The sequence below is a fragment of the Apodemus sylvaticus genome, chromosome 14 (assembly GCF_947179515.1).
Source record: "Apodemus sylvaticus chromosome 14, mApoSyl1.1, whole genome shotgun sequence".
NCBI lineage: Eukaryota > Metazoa > Chordata > Mammalia > Rodentia > Muridae > Apodemus > Apodemus sylvaticus.
Genome location: NC_067485.1, coordinates 17,595,670 through 17,613,381, shown reverse-complemented (window position 1 = coordinate 17,613,381; position 17,712 = coordinate 17,595,670). Strand labels below are relative to the sequence as shown.

Below are 17,712 nucleotides of genomic sequence, written 5' to 3'. Positions count from 1 at the left end.
GTCCCTACACAGTGCTGTGCTGATGCTAGTGAGCTGGTATCCTCAAGGGTCAGAACTCCATCACGGGTCTCTAAATGTCCTACTCCCTGAGAGGCAAACAGCGCCCCTGAGCCCCATGACCTTTGTCACATCCCCACATCTTGAGTGACAGCACCCCCACCCTGCCGTTTGTCTCAGCTGTTCACCCACGACCTACAGCATCAAGGATGCAGAACTTCTCTCTGTAAGACAAGTGTGTGGTCTGTGGACTTTTGCCGCCATTTTGCCACCTTCGTCTATGTTCCTCTACTAGCCCCCTGCCTTGAGGGGGGCCCTGAAGAGTGGGTTGAAGGTGCCAAGGCTGTGCTCACTTGCTGACAGCCAACATTTATTTATACTGACAAGCATGGTACCCACAGAGGGATCAGTCTGAAACCTCACAAACCTGTCACACAGGGACTCTGGGAATGGTGGCATAAGGAAGCCTTTGCTCCTTGCCCTCACAGGCTCAGCAGGAATAGCGGACAATTATTGCTTCAGGAGAGGGCGGCATAGAAGTGAAGCCCAGAGGAGCAGGTTGTGGTCCAGGTCACCCAGTGGATAGATGGACAAAGACCACGTCAGGGTACAGACAGCTTTGCCTTTTCCATAGTGACGTCACACCAGGTTGGACATGATCACCCCCGGACAGTGCCCACCTGGTCTCCTTGTGCCTTTAAGGGATGGTGTCATCACTCAGCCCTCTCAGGTGACATTTGCTTTGTAGTGACCGTTCCCCATGCTCTCACCACAATGCTGACGCTGGAGCCAGAAGCCCAACTCTTGTCTAAGGCTTGCCGAGTGACCTCGGACCCATAGCTACTCGTCTCTGGGCCACTTGGTCCATCCTCAGCGGTCACAGGAGTTCTTCATCCCTTCACTCGACCTCTAAGGTCACCCATAAAAGAACGCAGGCCAAATACAGTAGTGGGAAGGACAGTAGGAGGCTCTGCTCATGGCGTGTCTGTGCCTGCTGGGGCCTGGGGCTGGGAGGCCCCTGGTCTGTCCCCAGCTGTGTCCCCACGTGTAGCAGTGCTCAAGGCTTTCAGCCAGCGCTGCTGCAGCGTTGTGGAGGGGGCGCTCAGCCACCAGGTCTGTGAACCCTGATGCAGCTTCCACACACAGCCTGCCTCCAGCCCCTCCTCAGGGTCAGGCACCGTTATCGTACAGCCAGAGAGTGGGATGCTCTGCAGCAGTCTGCCAGCCTGCAGGAAGGAGAGAGGGTCAGTCGGGCCTCCAGCTCATGCCAGTGGCCACCCAAGCAGGCCAACATGCCCAGCCTTACACAGTGCAGCCTGTCACTAGAACAAGCTGCCCAACAAGCGTTCTCAGGAAGGTGCTGGGAGGAGGCTCCCTTCACTTCAACAAACCTCACCAGAGGTCTTCCCTCTGAACCATGGCTTCCCTCGGAAGCCCTGTCCCAGGGTAAGTGAGGCAAAACAGCCCTGCGACTTAGCAACGGGAGTTGAGAGAGGAAAGGTAAGACTCAGCAGGGGGCAAATGCATCTATCTGCCTCAGATGTATGAATGAATGAAGATGTGAATGAATGAATGAATGAATGAATGAATATGTGTGGGGAGGAGGGCCCAGCCTCTGTGCCCCCTACCTATGCCTGTTCTCACTCTGGCTGTCTTTGCCCATTACAGGGACCTGTCTTCCATGAATGGGGAGCAGAGGGTTGTTCTGGGCAGGTCACATGGCAGGAGAGGATCAAAAAAAATGGCCAAAGAAAGTGCCTGCTATGGGCACTTCAGGCTTGAGGCTCTGCCCTGTGGCAGAAGAGCCCATCTCACAGTAGCCCTGGGCGTGAACAAGGACAGCGACACTTACCTGGCTGCCTGCCAGCAGGTCTAGCACCTGGGGATCTGACTCAGGGATGGCTGCCCACACTTCACTCCAAGCCGTACCATTGTCTGACAGATTCAGGGTACCACAGAGCAGGCTGGGCCGAGGATCCACAGAGGAAGGCTTCTGGAGACAGAAAAATAGGTTAGGGGTAGTCTCATCTGTAGTGATGTCTTTGTCCTCTGCAAAGGCTAGGGCTGGCATGGGGGCTAGCAGCACCCATGCTTGGCAGAGGTGACTACCACAGAGACATAGTTGAGGACAGAGTACAGGCTGGAGCCAGCTTTATATGGTTCTAAGGGTCACTGGGGGCCAACAGAACAGTGCATGTGGTCAAAAGTAGGATTTGGGGCTGGGCCCTCTTAGGAGAGTAAGACCATCCCAGGTCAGGACAGTGTAAAAGTATCAAGGGGAAGCCAGGCATGGTGATATGTGTTTATAATCTCAGCTTTAGGGAAGCTGAGGCAGGAGGATTGCAAGTCTCAGGCTGACCTGGGCTACATAGCAAGAATGTGTGTGTGTGTGTGTGTGTGTGTGTGTGTGTGTGTGCGTGTGTGTATACACACACATACACATATATACATACACATTCACACACACACACACACATATATGTGTGTATATGGATGGATGGAATTCAACAGCAATTACAGAAATGTGGGTCATAGGGTGACAAGACCAAGCACATTACGGCCTTCACCACACTACCCCACTCACCACATACACATGCACACACACACACACTTTCCACATCACACACATGTGCACATATACTCCTCACACACACACCCTGTAGACCCTGCTTTTCTCTTCTCATGTGGTTTAGCGTTATCAATGGAAACAAGATCCTGGAGCCACAAGAGCAGGGCTCTGACACATCCCGATGGAGGTGGTTCCCCCAAGACCCAGTGACCCTCCAAGGCCATGTCCCACACCCCCAGGACTCTCAGAATACATCTGAAGATTGAGAGTGCAGAACAGAGACACGTCAGCAGGTGGGGTGAGCAGGACCTCACTATCTAGGCCAGGGCAGCCTCAGTCCTTTACAGTCTTATGTCGTTGATGTTCCAGACAGATCTAGCAGCCAGGTGGCAGGAGCTTTGGCAGTTTCTAACCCTAGCCCTCTTGGGCCATCCCACAGCATCTTTGGGAGAGAGACTGACATTAGACTCCCAGGAGACTACGACTACATGCATGCAGTGGAGACAAAGGAGAATGTGGTTTTCCTGGAAAACAGAGGCTTCCTGTTCCTAAATGCCTCACTATTCCATAAAAGGGTACTGTGTCCTTTAAGAAGGAAGGCTGGGCTGGGCAGTGGTGGTGCACGCCTTTAATCCCAGCACTCGGGAGGCAGAGGCAGGTGGATTTCTGAGTTCAAGGCCAACCTGGTCTACAGAGAAACCTTGTCTCAAAAAACAAAAAAATAAAAACAAACAAACAAACAAAAAAAAACAAAAAGAAAGAAAGGAGGAAGGCTGGAGAAGCAGTAGTGGTGGAGAGATGACCCCCCCATTTTTAACCCAGCACACAGACACACACATACATATACACACATATACAAGACATACAGAGATATACACACATATATAAGGCAGGCAGACAGACAGGCAGACAGACAGACAGGCAGACAGACAGACAGACAGACAGGCAGACAGGCAGACAGACACACACACACACACACACACACACACACACACGGCTCTGCGTGCTGTAAGATGAAGGAGGTATTCCATGGACCTCTACACACACACACACACACACACACACACACACACACACACACACGGCTCTGCCTGCCCTAAATACTTTTCTAGAAAAGTCTTAATTTCTCTGTCTTTGAAGGACGGTTTCACCTGACAGTATGGCCTCAGCTGACAATGTTTTCTCTCAGCACGCTTAATATCAGTCCGTTCCCTCTGGCCCTCAAATACATCCCTTGAGGAAGCATCTGGAAATTCCGTGGAAGGCCCAGGAGATGAGACAGGCTGCTGCTCTTGTATTGCTGTCTTCCCTTTGATATTGCATGTGACTTTTAGATATTTTTATCATAGGGTGCCATGATGTACCCCTCCTTTGTTACCATCACGGGGTCTCTCTGTGTAGCCCAGGCTGGCCTCCACCTCACTACTCTCCTGCCTCAGCCTTGTGAGCACCAGGCTTTATAAGCATGAACTAGGTGGCTGGTTCCTTATTCTACATGGAGTTTTCGTGAACTTGTGTGGTCATTTCTTTCCTGAGATTGAGGAAGTCTTCAGTTTATCATTCCTCAGTGCCTACACTTGGGGCAGTTTCCTGTTTCACCTCCAATCAGGCCCAGAATGGGCCTACGCGTGTTTCCAGGGGACTCCTAGGTGCAGGAGGTTCCCAGGCCCTGACTAGTCCCAGAGATGTCTTTAGACACGCACATGCTCTCGGCATCTCCCCCTGATTCTAGGCCTGTGGCCCACACCGAGATGTCCTCTGCACTTGTCCTGGTCCCAGGAACCAGGGACACTCACCTCTGCGCTCCGTTTGAGCTCGGTGGGAGTCTCAGAGCTGGGGCTCGTAGGGACCAGGGGCTCTTCCAGGAAGCACGCTCGGCAGACACGGCTCTGCTTACTGTTCTCTGCCTTGAACTCGGAGCACTTCCTACAGATGACCTGCAAGACAAGAGCGCACCTTTGACCACACATCCTGAGCACATGAGAAGGAAAGACCTGTGCAGAGAGGGAAGAAATGCTTGTCCTGGGATGCTGGAACCCCCACCCAAGGGCACAGAGTGACTTTATTCTCCCTGCGTGCCCAGGGCCTGCTTGCTTTACCTGACCACCCAGAGTTCAAAAGCCCTATACAGAAGAAGAAAAGAGCGTAGTCCACTTACATAAGAAGGCCTACGACACTGCCATCAAGAAAACGCACATCAAGACCGTTGGGAGGGCTGGAGAGATGGCTCAGCGGTTAAGAGCACTGACTGCTCTTCTGAAGGTCCTGAGCTCAAATCCCAGCAACCACATGGTGGCTCACAACCATCCATAAAGAGATCTGATGCCCTCTTCTGGTGTACTTATATATAATAAATAAATCTTTAGGCTGGAGAGAGCAGAGGTCCTAAATTCAAAATTCCCAGTAACCACATGATGGCTCACAATCTTCAGTACAGCTACAGTGTACTCATATACATAAAATAAATAAATAAATCTTTAAAATAAAACCATGGGGAAATGGTTCAGTCAGTAAAGTTTGTTACTCAAGCATGAGGATCTGAGTTCAGGTCCTCGGGACGATGAAAGGCTAGGTGTGGTGGCTTACCTCCACAGTCTCAGGCCTAGGAAGGCAGAGATGGGCAGATGCTAGGAGCTCAATGGCCGGCCAGCCTAGATGAACTGATTAGCTCTGGATTCAATGAGAGGCCCTTGTTCCCATCCCTTCCTAGATCAATGTGAGACCCTGGTTCCCATTTCCCCCCACTCAATGAGAGACCTTGGTCTCCATCCCCCACCCCACTCGATGAGAGACCCTGGTCTCCATCCCCCACCCCACTCGATGAGAGACCCTGGTCTCCATGCCCACCCCCTCTGCTCCTTAGAGCTTCATTCCACAATCTATCCTCTCTCTCTCCTGCCTTGGCCTTCCATCCCCTGTCAGCACACGAGTCCCTTCTGTCTTGGCACCATCCTGCCTCCTCTTTGCTGTAATGTCTTTTTTTTTTTTATGTGTTGGGGTGCTGTGCACACATGCCATAGTAGGCCTGCTTTTTTTTTTTTTTAAGATTTACTTATTTCACATGAATATGCTATCGCTGTCCTAAGACACACCAGAAGAGTGCATCAGATCCCATTATTACAGACGGTTGTGAGCCACCATGTGGATGCTGGGAATTGAACTCAGGACCTCTGGAAGAGCAGTCAGTGCTCTTAACCACTGAGCCATCTCTCCAGCTACCTCACCTCCTCTCAGCACTCCTTCATCTCCTTTTTCCTGGTTATTTTTACACCTTTGACTGACATTGCCAAATCACACCATCCTTGGCTTTCTTGTGGCCAAATACAAAGATTATTTGGTCTCAATACTTTTGAGTCTTTGAAACATCGGCCTTTTCCTGGATGTTTATCCCTCTCTGAATGGCCTCTGATGCTTCCTGACCCCATCCTTACTGGGCAATCCCACACAGGCAGTGCCCTGGAACGTGCAGCCAGCCATGGATCTTCTCTTACTTCACCTGCAACCCAGGTCCTGGGTAAAGCATCCCTTGCATCTTTTCCATTCCTCTTACTAGAGAGCACAGACTCCAGTTGTCTCCCATGCCTCAGATGCAGTCACTGCCCCCCACTGCCGATCTGCCGGGAACACCATGTTCCGCCTGGTCATGATGTCTTCTTTAAGCCCATGCATCTAGGCTGGAGCCACAGCCTATAGCCTATCTGTGGTCTCCAAATTCCTCTGCTTATTTATCCAGCCATGCGGTCATTCTACCACCCATCCAACCACCTCCCCATCTACCATCATCTCCATCATCCACTTATCAACTGCTCATCCATTATCTGTCTATCCAGTGAACATCCATCTACCATTCATCCATCAATCCACCCACCATTCATTCAGCCACACAGCCAGCCAGCCACCTATATTCTAATATACATTCATTATCCATCCATTGACCTTCCATCTACCAGTATCCATCAATCTACCATCCCAACTATCCATCCATTGTTTAAGTATTTATCTATCCAATATCCACTGTACGCCCATCACCTGATTACCCACCCATCCACTCACCTATTATTATTATTGTATCCAAAGATTCAATCTGTTGTCCCTCCCTTCCCCCACCCCAGCCAGCCTGTTGAAATTTTGTGAAAATGTGAAAACAGAGAACAACAGTCTTTACGTCCTTTGAATAAGCAGCTTCAAGTAATTCTGTGTGATAGGCAGGTTCTCTATCTCCATCTTCTCCTGCTTCAATTCCTCCCCTGGAATGTTGTCATCATCAGAGCTGTCTGTCCAGAGAGTATCTTTTACTTCAGAGGGACAGTTTCATGCTCAAGGGTATCTGCATGCAGGGGACAGTGCCCTGGTTTACATGTAAAATGTCTCCCACAAGTGTCTCTCATATGTGAGAACCCTTGCTGGCCAGTGCTGTTTTGGAAGACTGTGCGGAACATTGTTAGAGGAAGTGAGTCCCTAGGGCAGGACATAATGTTTGATAGCCTACCCTACTTCCTGTTTCGTAACTGCAGATTTATCATGACCAGGTACCCCGTAGCACTGACTGCCATGGCTTTCCTGCCACAGTGGAATGTGTACCTTCAAATGGTGAGCGAAAATAAAGCCTTCTATTAAATTGATTCCTGTCAGGTATTGGGTCATTCCAATGAGAAAAGTAACTTAAGTTGATAGGCTCTAGAGGCAGCCTTGAAGGGCTGCTGTGTGGCTCACAGAGCCCACCAGCTGTGCACAGAATGATTCTCAAGAAGGGCGTGCCACCCTGCACCCTGTGGCCCACCCATGAGGACCGGTGAAGATGCAGTGAGGGGCCACCTGGCCCCTCCCTCCTGCCCGGTACTCACTTCTCCACACAGTTTGCATCGATACCTCCTCTTGGTGATGGAGTTGAAGGTCTCACCACAACTCTTGCACCCGGGCTTCTCTTTGTCCCGTCTTGTTTTAGAGGATGACTTTCTGGACTCAATCTACAAGGAGGAAAGTGGCTATTGTCATCTTCAGAGTATGAGCACAGGATAGCCCACTGTGGGATTGATAGCCACGGGTGTGGAGGGTAAGCTAAGAAACCTGCAAGTAGTCACGCATGCCCAGAGCAAAAGTGGACGCTGCAGAGGTGAAGAGGCAGCTGCACCCCCTTCTTAGCCCTTCTCCGAGGGACACCCCAGTGCATCATGCATCATGCCTGAAGTGAGGTTCCAAGAGGGCAAGACAGCTTGGCCAGTGTGGCTTTATCTGGTGTGTCTGAGAAAATATCATTGTGAAATAAAGCTAGACAGAAGAGGTGTGAACGGGAGTCTGCATGGATGGCATCTGCTGCCAGAGACTGGGGTGTCCTGACTGCAGGCCGGAATTATCATGTGGCCCCTAGATCCTGAGTGTCATCCTTCACCCCATCACATGCCTCTTCTGTGTTGGGGACAGGCACACCACATGCATAAACACACATGTGCATCCACATGCCTGTGTGGCAATCCTGCAGAAGCATCCTAAGGGCGTGTGAGAAAACCAAGCCAGCTGAGGCTGTGTTCAACTTTGACCTCTTGCTGTGTCTCCTGCAGCACTGCCTAGTTCCAGTTTGTGAGTCCTTGCTCCAAGGACAAAGGTGGGAGATGGCCTTCACCTCCCTCAGCAAAGCATCTCATCTTCAGGTACATTGTAAGTGCTTTGTGTGCAGTGTGTGGAGGACAGGCATTCCAGACCTGACATGCAAAACTCTCACTCGCAAGGGCTCTGAGTCTTCCTGCCTCTGGAAATGCACCCCTCACCTAGCCTCAGGAACCCCCAGCCCTGTGCAAGACTTTCTGATCATGGTCTCCTCTCTGTCCGGACTGCTGAGGGGTCCAAGTATGCATTGAGACAGAGAGGATGGGAGGGCCTAGTGCAAGGGAAATAAAAACAGCTGAAAGAAGACAGAAGGGAAGATGGCCATCCTCGGGTTGTGCATCGCTCCACAGCCTCCACCCTCTGGCCCGCCTTCAGAAGTCCATGCCCCCTTTTTCTTGTGAGGAATCTAAATGTCAAAGTGGAGGAATTAATCAGAGACTAGATAGTCCCGGCATGTGGTGTCTCTCAGGGACCTCAGGTGGAGACCCCAGCTGCTATTCCTACAGGGTAGCTGAGATGCAGGAGGCTCTGAGGGCCAGCAGGGTACCACAGTGAGACATTTGGGGACAGAGGAATGGCTGAGATGAGCTGGGGTGTGGCCAAGAGCTCAGGCCCTTGGATCAATGAGGCTCAGACAAAAGGAAGGTCCTGAGGCCAAAATCTTTAAGACTGGCTGGGGCCGGTGTCATGGATTCCCCCAGCTTCTTTCATTTAGTAAGCTTCATCTGATCAGGACAGAGATGCCCATCTTTGTGCTCAGACAGGAGCTTTAGTCCCACATTACTCCTGTCATGCTGAGGTCCACTGTGGCCTGCCCGTCATGTGACTTGATTCCAACCCTGCCATCCGCAACACAAGAGACCTGGTTATGCGAACTGGATATGCAGTTCACAGTTGATCAGGCATAAGGCAGAGGACATGCCTGAGCAGGTACAACATGCCAACATTGACCTGGAAGCTGTCCTCCACTGAGTTCACACAGTAAGTTCCTCTGCGTCTCTGCTTTGGCAAATACAGAAGGGGACCTTATGAAGAAAAGGCAGTTCCGTTATCATGGGGGGCAACTGACTTGTGGGTGATCAGGGCCAGTGCTTTGATGGCATTTTGGTTGGGTCTGTGTGTCACTCAGAGTACATCTGGAGCTCTGAAGGGGGAATTTCAGACTCTGAGTGTGAGTGTGTGTGTGTATGTGTGTGTGTGTACACTTTAGTTAAGAGCAACTAGAATTTTTTGTTTGTTTGTTTTTTCCAGACAAGGTTTCTTAAGTGTAGCCCTGGCTGTCCTGGAACTCATTCTGTAGACCTGCCTCTGCCTCCTAAGGGCTGGGATTAAAGGCATGCGACTCCACCACCTGGCATTGATTTTTACTGTTAACAGAATGAGGAAGCCTTTGAATTCTGCAAGGATGCTTGCAAAACTTCCCGGATGTGGTTTGGTGTCTCTTAGGAAAGAGGGGGCTGACAGAGGCTGTTTATTGGAAGACACCTAGACACAGGACACACACCCAGTACATTGAAGGGATTTGTTTCCTCTCTAGACATTCTGAGAAGCAGCATGAGTCTGGCACCCATGGCCAAACACTTCTGATCAAAAATGAAACTTTGCTTTTGAGTAGTGTATACTCAACGGTGTGCCCTATCACGACGCTCAGTGCAGGCCCACAGATGACTCCCAACCATCCCGAGCTCAATGAAATCTCAGCTCAGCTCTGCTTAGAGAAAGAGTTGACAGGGAAGCACATGACCACGCCCTGCCGGATTATCTGTCCTTGTGGATCTGTTTGCTAGAGGAAAGGCAGGCCCGGGCTTGGTCCGGAAAATGAAAAAGAAGGAGGACACCAGAACTGGACACTGGGCTGCTGTGGGGTGAATGTTGTGAACCTTCAAATAAGAAAGAGGAGTAGACCAAGGATCAAGTATGTCCAGGGTACCCAGCATGTGTAGTGACCATACCCGATTAAGGCAGGCCCTGGGTGTGTGGTTTGAGGCCTTGATTCTAGGGTTCCCATTTGTCTCTTCCCGATCAAAGAAGATGCCAGCAAGAGCAGCCTGCATTAGGTTACCATAGAGCATCCCCATCTCCCAAGGGACAGTAAGGCTAGGGTACACGTTACTGGTCTCAACCCAAAGTCAACTCCACTTCCCTCCAGCTTCATCCTCCTCCTAATCTTGGCACCGACCCCCATCCCACCCCCCACTTAGCCTGAGCTGTGAGACATCATACTTATAGGTACCACTGCTAATGTCCTTGGGTCAGTTCTGGGTACCACTGATCCTTTAAACAGTCCCCATCCCTACCCTGAACCTCTGCCTGCCTGCAACTCAGGGAGCACGAGGTTTCCCTCACCAGGACCTGTGGGCTCAGTCCCAGGGATCTCATGAACAAAGAACTAACTTTCCTGGGCCTGGATGCTCTAGCCATCAGCTGGTTATAAGCAATGCCTCCATAGGCCCAGCCCAGGGCCCAGACAGTGCAGGAACAGAGCCCAAGGCATCCTGAGTGAAATGGTCACGGTTACCCTCCCTGGCTGGAAGATGTGGGGCTATTTTGGGAGTGTTTCAGACTGTGTGTTCATGAGCGGCTCAGTCTCTCTTGACCAGGTGACACGCATTCCTCTGGAAGCTCAACTGTGGTGCAGCCACAACCCACAAGCATCGGGAAAGAAACAGTCAGGATTGCATGGCCAACTAAGACCAACTGCATACTCTACATTAGCAACTCAGAAGGTTACACTGGGTTATGTGGTGTGTGATTGAGATGTATGCATGAGGGACCCTGGGACAAGCCATGGGGCTTCCTGGATGTAGGCAGAGCTGATAGTGGGTCCCCACAAGCTCTGGGGCTTGGTGGAGCCAGGGGAGGCCAGAACACTGTCAGTAGATGTCAGGAAGTGGCCAGGGGCAGACGAGTGCAGGAAGCCACCGGGGTGTCTAGATGTTTATTTCCCCATTGGCTGTTTGTACCACGGTTAGACTTCCTGCCTTCCAGTTTCAACAAAGTTAGGGTGCCTGTCTGCTCTGCAGGGGCCAGACAGCAGCAACATTCCAACTAGGGTCTCTCTCCTCTCATCCAGTCCCTTTTTATTTTGGGGTCCCCTTCTTCTTTCCCCATCATACCCCTGAAATGTTTCAGCCTTCCCTCAAGCCTCACAAGCATTCTCAAGGTTACCTGACAAATGGCCCGCCTGAACTCTCACTACTGAACTTCTTACAAGGAAGGGGAACAGCAGTATATTCAGGCCCACCCTGGCCGGCCCTGTCTGTGTACTGGGACCAATGTCGCACCAGCCTTCCTCTGTTCTCCATCTCAGGTGGCTCCACCCACAGCCTGTCCCTCGCTCGATTCAAGGCACCTCACCGGACTGACCTGAGCCTGTGTCCTCCTCTTTATGGGAATGAAAACCCAACGGTCATAACCTAACAAAAGCCGTGTTCTCAGAGCTGCAGGGCTGAGTCCCCAGCTGCTCTGAGCCCCACGCAGGTAGCTCTTTTGTATCTCCAATGCAAGGAGATCTGGGCTCTGCACAGACAACTGAAAGACTGAGACAGAGGAAAGAGGCAGAAGCGGAGAAGGCTCACGGGAGACAGAGACAGTGGGAAAGAGAGACATAGAGACAGCATGAGAGACAAAGAGACAAAGAAGGGAGATAAAGAGCAGGCACGCTGGAGGGGAGGCAGATGAGCAGGAGAGAACTCAGCACTGCGCCCCAGGCTAGTGTCAATGGACCCAGGGAGAAGCACCCACGCCGGGGATGGGCTAGAGACACCTTCCCTGGTGGCACCGGTCACTCTCCCTGAGTCAGTAGTTCATCCAGTTCCCAGCAAGATGCCAGGCAGCATTATTATTTCAGGATATCAGTGAAGCTACAGCCCAGAGTTGTCCCAACTACTGTTGCCACAGGTGCTTGTGAATGCCAGGCCCCAAAGAGATGATGTGGCTCAGCTGCGGGTACTCGGTCCACAGCAAGCACAGGTATGTCCCTCGGACTCTTAGGCATCCCCAAATTAAAATAAAGACAACCCACCCTGGCCCTGAGAACACAGAGGGAGAGGGGTGGGGAGTCCCAGCTTCCTGAAAACCTGCTCAGTGTGAGGGATGAATCTGTCTTTACGTTGCTGCCACACAGAGCTGACACCTCTTTACTGGACATATTATCAAAGTGAAATTTACACACAGAGAGCTCATAAGTATCCACACAGAGATCAGATGATACACGTGGTTATGCAATGTCCACCAACAGGATCCCTTGTGGCCTCCACCTCTGGTACTCAAGTCACCAGTACCTGGCCTCAGTACAGCCTCATGTCTGCATTCCTGGGCCCCAAGAACATGGGAGAGGGCGAGCCAACTCCCAGATCCTCACCCTCCAGCCCGTCTTGCTCTCATCGTCCCAGCACCTCCTACACCTGCTAATCCCTGGATGTGGGTCACTCACCCCAGGAGCACCCCCATTGCCGTCGGTCACCCCTGTAGGTTCCACAGAGCTGGCACTTGTGACCTGGAAGAGAATAGAGATTGAGGGTGAGGAGGGTTTCCTAGTCACATGGCACACCTTGGGTAGCAGAAGACATTTTCTCCACTTATCACCCTGTGCATTGAGGGGTAGTATCCATGACACAGCTGATTTAATAAATGCTGGGACTCCGGAGGCACACCTGAACTGAAGGCAGCTGGGTGTCACAAGGTGAGGCTGACTTGGTCCACCCTAATCCAGATACTGGCAGGATGAGGTGGTGGTCCCTATGGATACTCTATTCACCCTGTGGGCTGTGAAGAGAGTCTGCAGGCTTTCTAGTGCCCCATGCCTGGCTAACTAACAGCTGCCTGGTTTGTACTCTTGGTCTCTAAATCATCTGCCCTCAAGGAGTTTGCAGGATCCTTCCTTCGAACAGTGCTAACTTTTCCTCAAAAATACATCCAGGAAGCAGAAAAATGGGGGCAAACCATAAGGAATTGGCAGACCCTCTGAGGACAGGGGCCAGCCAGCGGAGGTGGGGTACAGACCGAGGAGTTAAGGTGTGCCAGCTGTCCTCTCCAGATGCACCTTGTGAGGGCGAGCGAAGCAGCCAGGGAAGGAGGAAGGAGTGTGTGTAGCTGGGACGTAGGGCACACACTTAGTTCCTGTTACAGTTATGTCTTCTTGTAGCTCTGGGGTGACTCCACAGGGGTTTCAGAATAAAATAGCCCTACCCCTGATACTCCCGGCAGAGAGCTTCGGGCTGACACCTCAGGGGTACAGGGGCATTTGGGGAGAAAATATAACCACAGAAGACATCCACTTGCTGTTCAAAGCAGAGTGTAAGAAGCGTTCCAAGACCTGAGGATGTCACCAGGGTGGTGCGGTGGCCTGGGAGTGTCACCGAGCCTCTGAGCCTCTATTCTGTGGGAAGAAGATAAGGTTCCTCCACGCTCATGGCTGCCTTGTTGAAGGTACAGCAATGACAAACAGCACTGAAGGAGTGCTTCCTCTACATGGACACTAACCTGCAGGGCAGCAGGTCCGTCGGGTGCCAGTGGAGATCATTAGTACGGGGCCAGCCAGCGGGGAACTGTGCCTTAGAGCTGTTACATCAGACCCCTAGGCCTCTCTCCCTGGCCAACCACCAACTCCTACTTCCCCCTGTCCCAGGCCGCTGACTCACAGGCTGCTCTGGAGACAGGCTGGGCTCCTCATCCTGGCTACAGGCACCGCTGAAGGCCCTGAAGGTCTCACTCTTCTGTCTGTGCTTCTCCACAGTGGCCTGAATAACCTGGACACACAGCAAAGCCACAGAGTCGTCAGAGAGCTCAGATTCCAGGTGTCCACAGAGCACCCCCAGCCATTTTATCCTGACTCTCTGCCTTGGATCCAACAAGAGGAAAGAGACTGGTTCTAGAAAGACAACACCTAGCCCAAGGCCCTTCGTGGCCCTTTCCTGTTCCTTACTTGTGGAGAAGGGACGTCAAACAATTAAATGTATCAAAAGGTTTGTGGAACCGGAAAGCATGTACGGAGGCACCCAGGGTCGCTGCCTCCCTTCAGACACAGAGGCAGGCAGTGCTAGTGTTAGGGAAGAGTTCCTGGTTCTCATGGTCCCATATGACATGGCCATACTACATTAGGATGCAAGCCAAACTCAGCGATGCAAATCTGAATCCCTGCCTTCAGGATACCAGGGCAGGAGGGTTGATGGTTCAAGGCCAGTGTCAGTTACTAGCAAAACCCCATCTCAAAAAACACAAGAGATGTCAATGCAGCTCAGTAGCAGAGAACTTGCTGAACAGGCTCCCCAGACTCTAGGTGTGACCCACAAGAAGAAGAGACAGAGAGAACAAACTTAAGACATTTTACCTGAATCCATTCTTTCTTCTCATCTTCTGTCCTACAAAGACAAAATCAGTATCTTAGCAATCCATCCTTGCATATGCCCTGTGTGGTACCTAGCCACTCACTGCCTTGTAACCGAAACCCCAGGCTGGAAAGGTAGTTTCAGAGTTCAGAACATGTGTGGCCCGGTTAGGGGCGGGCTCATCTTGCAGACCATCGTCACCCTGGACCCTGAAAGTCCGAAGCACTCACTCTGTAGGTGGAATGTGACTGATTGGACTTCCTATACACAGCCAGTGAGAGTCCAAGCTTAGAGGATAATGTGACCTGACAGAGCAGACGCACCACATGCTGACCAGGAGCTCCCCTCACAAGTACATCTCACAGGGGCAGAAAATGCCCCGGTACACATGTGCATGAGGGGCTAAGCACGGGGACCAGTCATAGCACAGTTCGCAAAAACAAGACCCGGGCTGCCAGCATGGGACCCTGTGATGACTTCCCCCCCTTTGGTTTTTCCAGACAGGGTTTCTCTATGTAACCCTGGCTGTCCTGGAACTCACTTTGTAGACCAGGATAGCCCTGAACTCAGAGAGCTGCCTACCTCTGCCTCCTAAGTGCTAGGATTAAAGGCGTGCGCCACCACACCCAGCCCCTGTTATTGATTAAAAAAAACATTATAGTTTATTTAACTTATTTTTGTGTATATGTAGGGGTGTAAGTGACACCTACAGAGGTCAGAGGGCAACTCCCAGGAGTTGACGTTTTCTTTCTACCATGTGCCAACAAAGGATGACACTCAAGATACCAAGCTTGGCAGCAGGTACTTCTGCCCACGAAGCTGTCTCATTGGTTCCAGTTAATAATATTGGCGGGGATCATGCTGTTCTGGGAAATATATGAGATTATAGGATGAATCCTGACACAGTGACTGAAAACAGCAAGGTGAAGGACTGGTGTCCTGGTCATTTTTTTTGTCGCACTGACACAAGGGAAATTATCTAGGAAGAGAAATGTTAATTGAGGGAGTGTCTCCATCAGATTGGCCTGTAGGCAAGTCTATGGGGCATTTTCTTGATTAATGATTGATGTGGGAGGAGCCAGTATACTGTGGGTGGTACCACCCCTTGGCAGGCAGTCCTGGGTGGTATAAGAAATCAGGTTGAGCAAGCCATGGGGAACAAGCCAATAGTTAGGTTCCATGATTTCAGTTCCTGCTTCCAGGTTCCTGCCCTGACGTCCTTCAGTGGTGAATGTGACCTGGAAGTGTAAGTGACACGAACCCTTTCTCCATAAGTTGGTTTTAGCCACACCATTTTAGCATACCAATAGAAACCCTAACCAAGATGTGTGCTACTTGTGCGAGCAGGCGTGTATACATGTTCATGTGTGCGCATGTGTGTGAAGGACAGAGGTCAATATTGTGTGTCTTGCTCAATCACTCTTCACCTTGCTTTGTGATACAGGACTTCTTACTGAACTTGGGGCTCATTAATTCTACGAGGGTGGCTATGGAGCAAGCCTCGGGGACCTGCCTGGCTCCACCTCCACAGGGCTGGGATTACAGACACACACTGCTGGGACTGGCTCTTTATGTGAGTGCTGGGGCTCTGAACTCAGGTCCTCATGCCATGCGCCACACACTACCCACGGAGGCATCCTCCCATCTTTGGCTTAAACACATGCCGAACATTATCGAAAGGCTATTGCATTCAGTAAAATAAACTATCTGCTACAATCGCAGGTCAAAGATGTTCCCGCAGCTGCAGCTGCTGGTGCCCTACCGAGTCTGAAGCTCCAGGGACCTTTTTCTTCCTGTTATGATGAATGTGCGACCTGCATTTGGTTTCACAATATCTTGCACCTGTAGAACACAGAACACAGAATGGAGCAAATGAATACAAGTCACCAGGTTAGCTGTTCTTTAACACACACCCACTATCTATCTATCTATCTATCTATCTATCTATCTATCTATCTATCTATCTATCTATCTATCCATCCATCCATCCATCCATCCATCCATCCATCCATCCATCCACCCATCCATCCACCCATCCTGTGGAAGTATCAGAGTGACTCCACAGGCTCCCAGATCTATAAGGTGGGGAAACTGAGGATTAGGAGAACAGACCACTGTTCTTGCCCACACAGAAGTGGGCCTCTGGCTCTGTCTTTAGACTGCTGCTTGGCAAATGTACTTGTCCATCAGGCCTCCTTTAGTAGTTGTCCTAAGGCAGCCATGGCTCAGTCTTTCCCTACCAGCATGCAAGACTTTGCCTCCCAGCACAGTCACACCCCTTGGGTGCATGACTCTGTCCCTCAGCAGGCACATTGTTGAGTTTAAAGGTCACATCCAGTTGAGTCCACCTGGGCAGGTGCATTATGAGTCTAAAGGTATGCACCCAGACAGAGTTGATGGAGTAGTACCATGTCCTTGTAGGCTCTTAGATTTAACCCTCTTCCATCAGCACAAAACCACAAGCCAGATAAGTAGGCCCACACTCGTGAATTAATGACCTGAGTTTCACTTCTAGACCTTTAATTGGGGTCTTGAGTCCTGTCCTCAGGAAGTGACAGCCTACCTTATGTCTGTGTGACCCCCACGGCTGTGAACTTTACTTCCAGTTTCCTGTTCCCTTCAATCTGAGGTCAAAAGGGACTTGGCAGAAAGTATACTCCAAGATCATGGGGAACACTGCCCACTCAAGGCTAGTATACCAGGACCAAGATGCTGTCTCAGAAAGAAGTGGCCTTCAAAGTTATCCCTGATTGTGCCCCTTCCAAGGCATGAGAGGCAGAAAGAATGACCCACCCACCTGGAGATCAGAGATGTCCATTTTCTCCCGTACACTGAACTTCTGTCCCATGAGCCTTAGTTTGGGTACACAGTAGAGCATCACATTGTTGAACTGTAAGAAAGATGTCATGGGTGCCAAAGGGAGCCCTTCACAAGGGACCCGTATAGCTTTATTTAATGTCATAAAGTAAAATCTATTTTTTTTTAAAAAAAAAAAAGATGCACACACACCTTTAAGCACAATGCTCGAGAGGCATATTCTGAGTCTATAATGGACAGCAGTGGCCCCACTAGATACCAGAGACCAACAAACAAAAGCCCAGTTCCAGAAAAGGGCTATACCTTTTGGAGTTTTTGGCCATTGAGATCCCACAAACACCAAATAGTACAGGCAACTGCTAATGCTCTTGGTTACCCTCCAAAACTTGCTGCTAA

The 17,712-nt window shown here is 50.8% G+C and overlaps 1 protein-coding gene across 4 annotated transcripts in view; it reads right to left on the bottom strand.

The window, feature by feature from the left end:
* Window positions 1-346: 346 nt before the first annotated feature.
* The window catches only part of Fgd3 (FYVE, RhoGEF and PH domain containing 3), a 55,253-nt gene continuing 37,887 nt past the window's right edge, over window positions 347-17,712 (bottom strand). For all 4 annotated transcript variants that reach the window (XM_052156864.1, XM_052156863.1, XM_052156866.1 and 1 more), the window contains exons 10-18: window positions 17,297-17,389; window positions 16,262-16,341; window positions 14,502-14,532; window positions 13,813-13,920; window positions 12,606-12,668; window positions 7,411-7,533; window positions 4,363-4,503; window positions 1,850-1,990; window positions 347-1,223 (exon numbers count right to left, since the gene is read on the bottom strand). In XM_052156864.1, coding sequence (XP_052012824.1) covers window positions 972-1,223; window positions 1,850-1,990; window positions 4,363-4,503; window positions 7,411-7,533; window positions 12,606-12,668; window positions 13,813-13,920; window positions 14,502-14,532; window positions 16,262-16,341; window positions 17,297-17,389 — 1,032 coding nt within the window. In that variant the 3' untranslated portion in view covers window positions 347-971. The remainder of the gene's footprint in view (window positions 1,224-1,849; window positions 1,991-4,362; window positions 4,504-7,410; window positions 7,534-12,605; window positions 12,669-13,812; window positions 13,921-14,501; window positions 14,533-16,261; window positions 16,342-17,296; window positions 17,390-17,712) is intronic.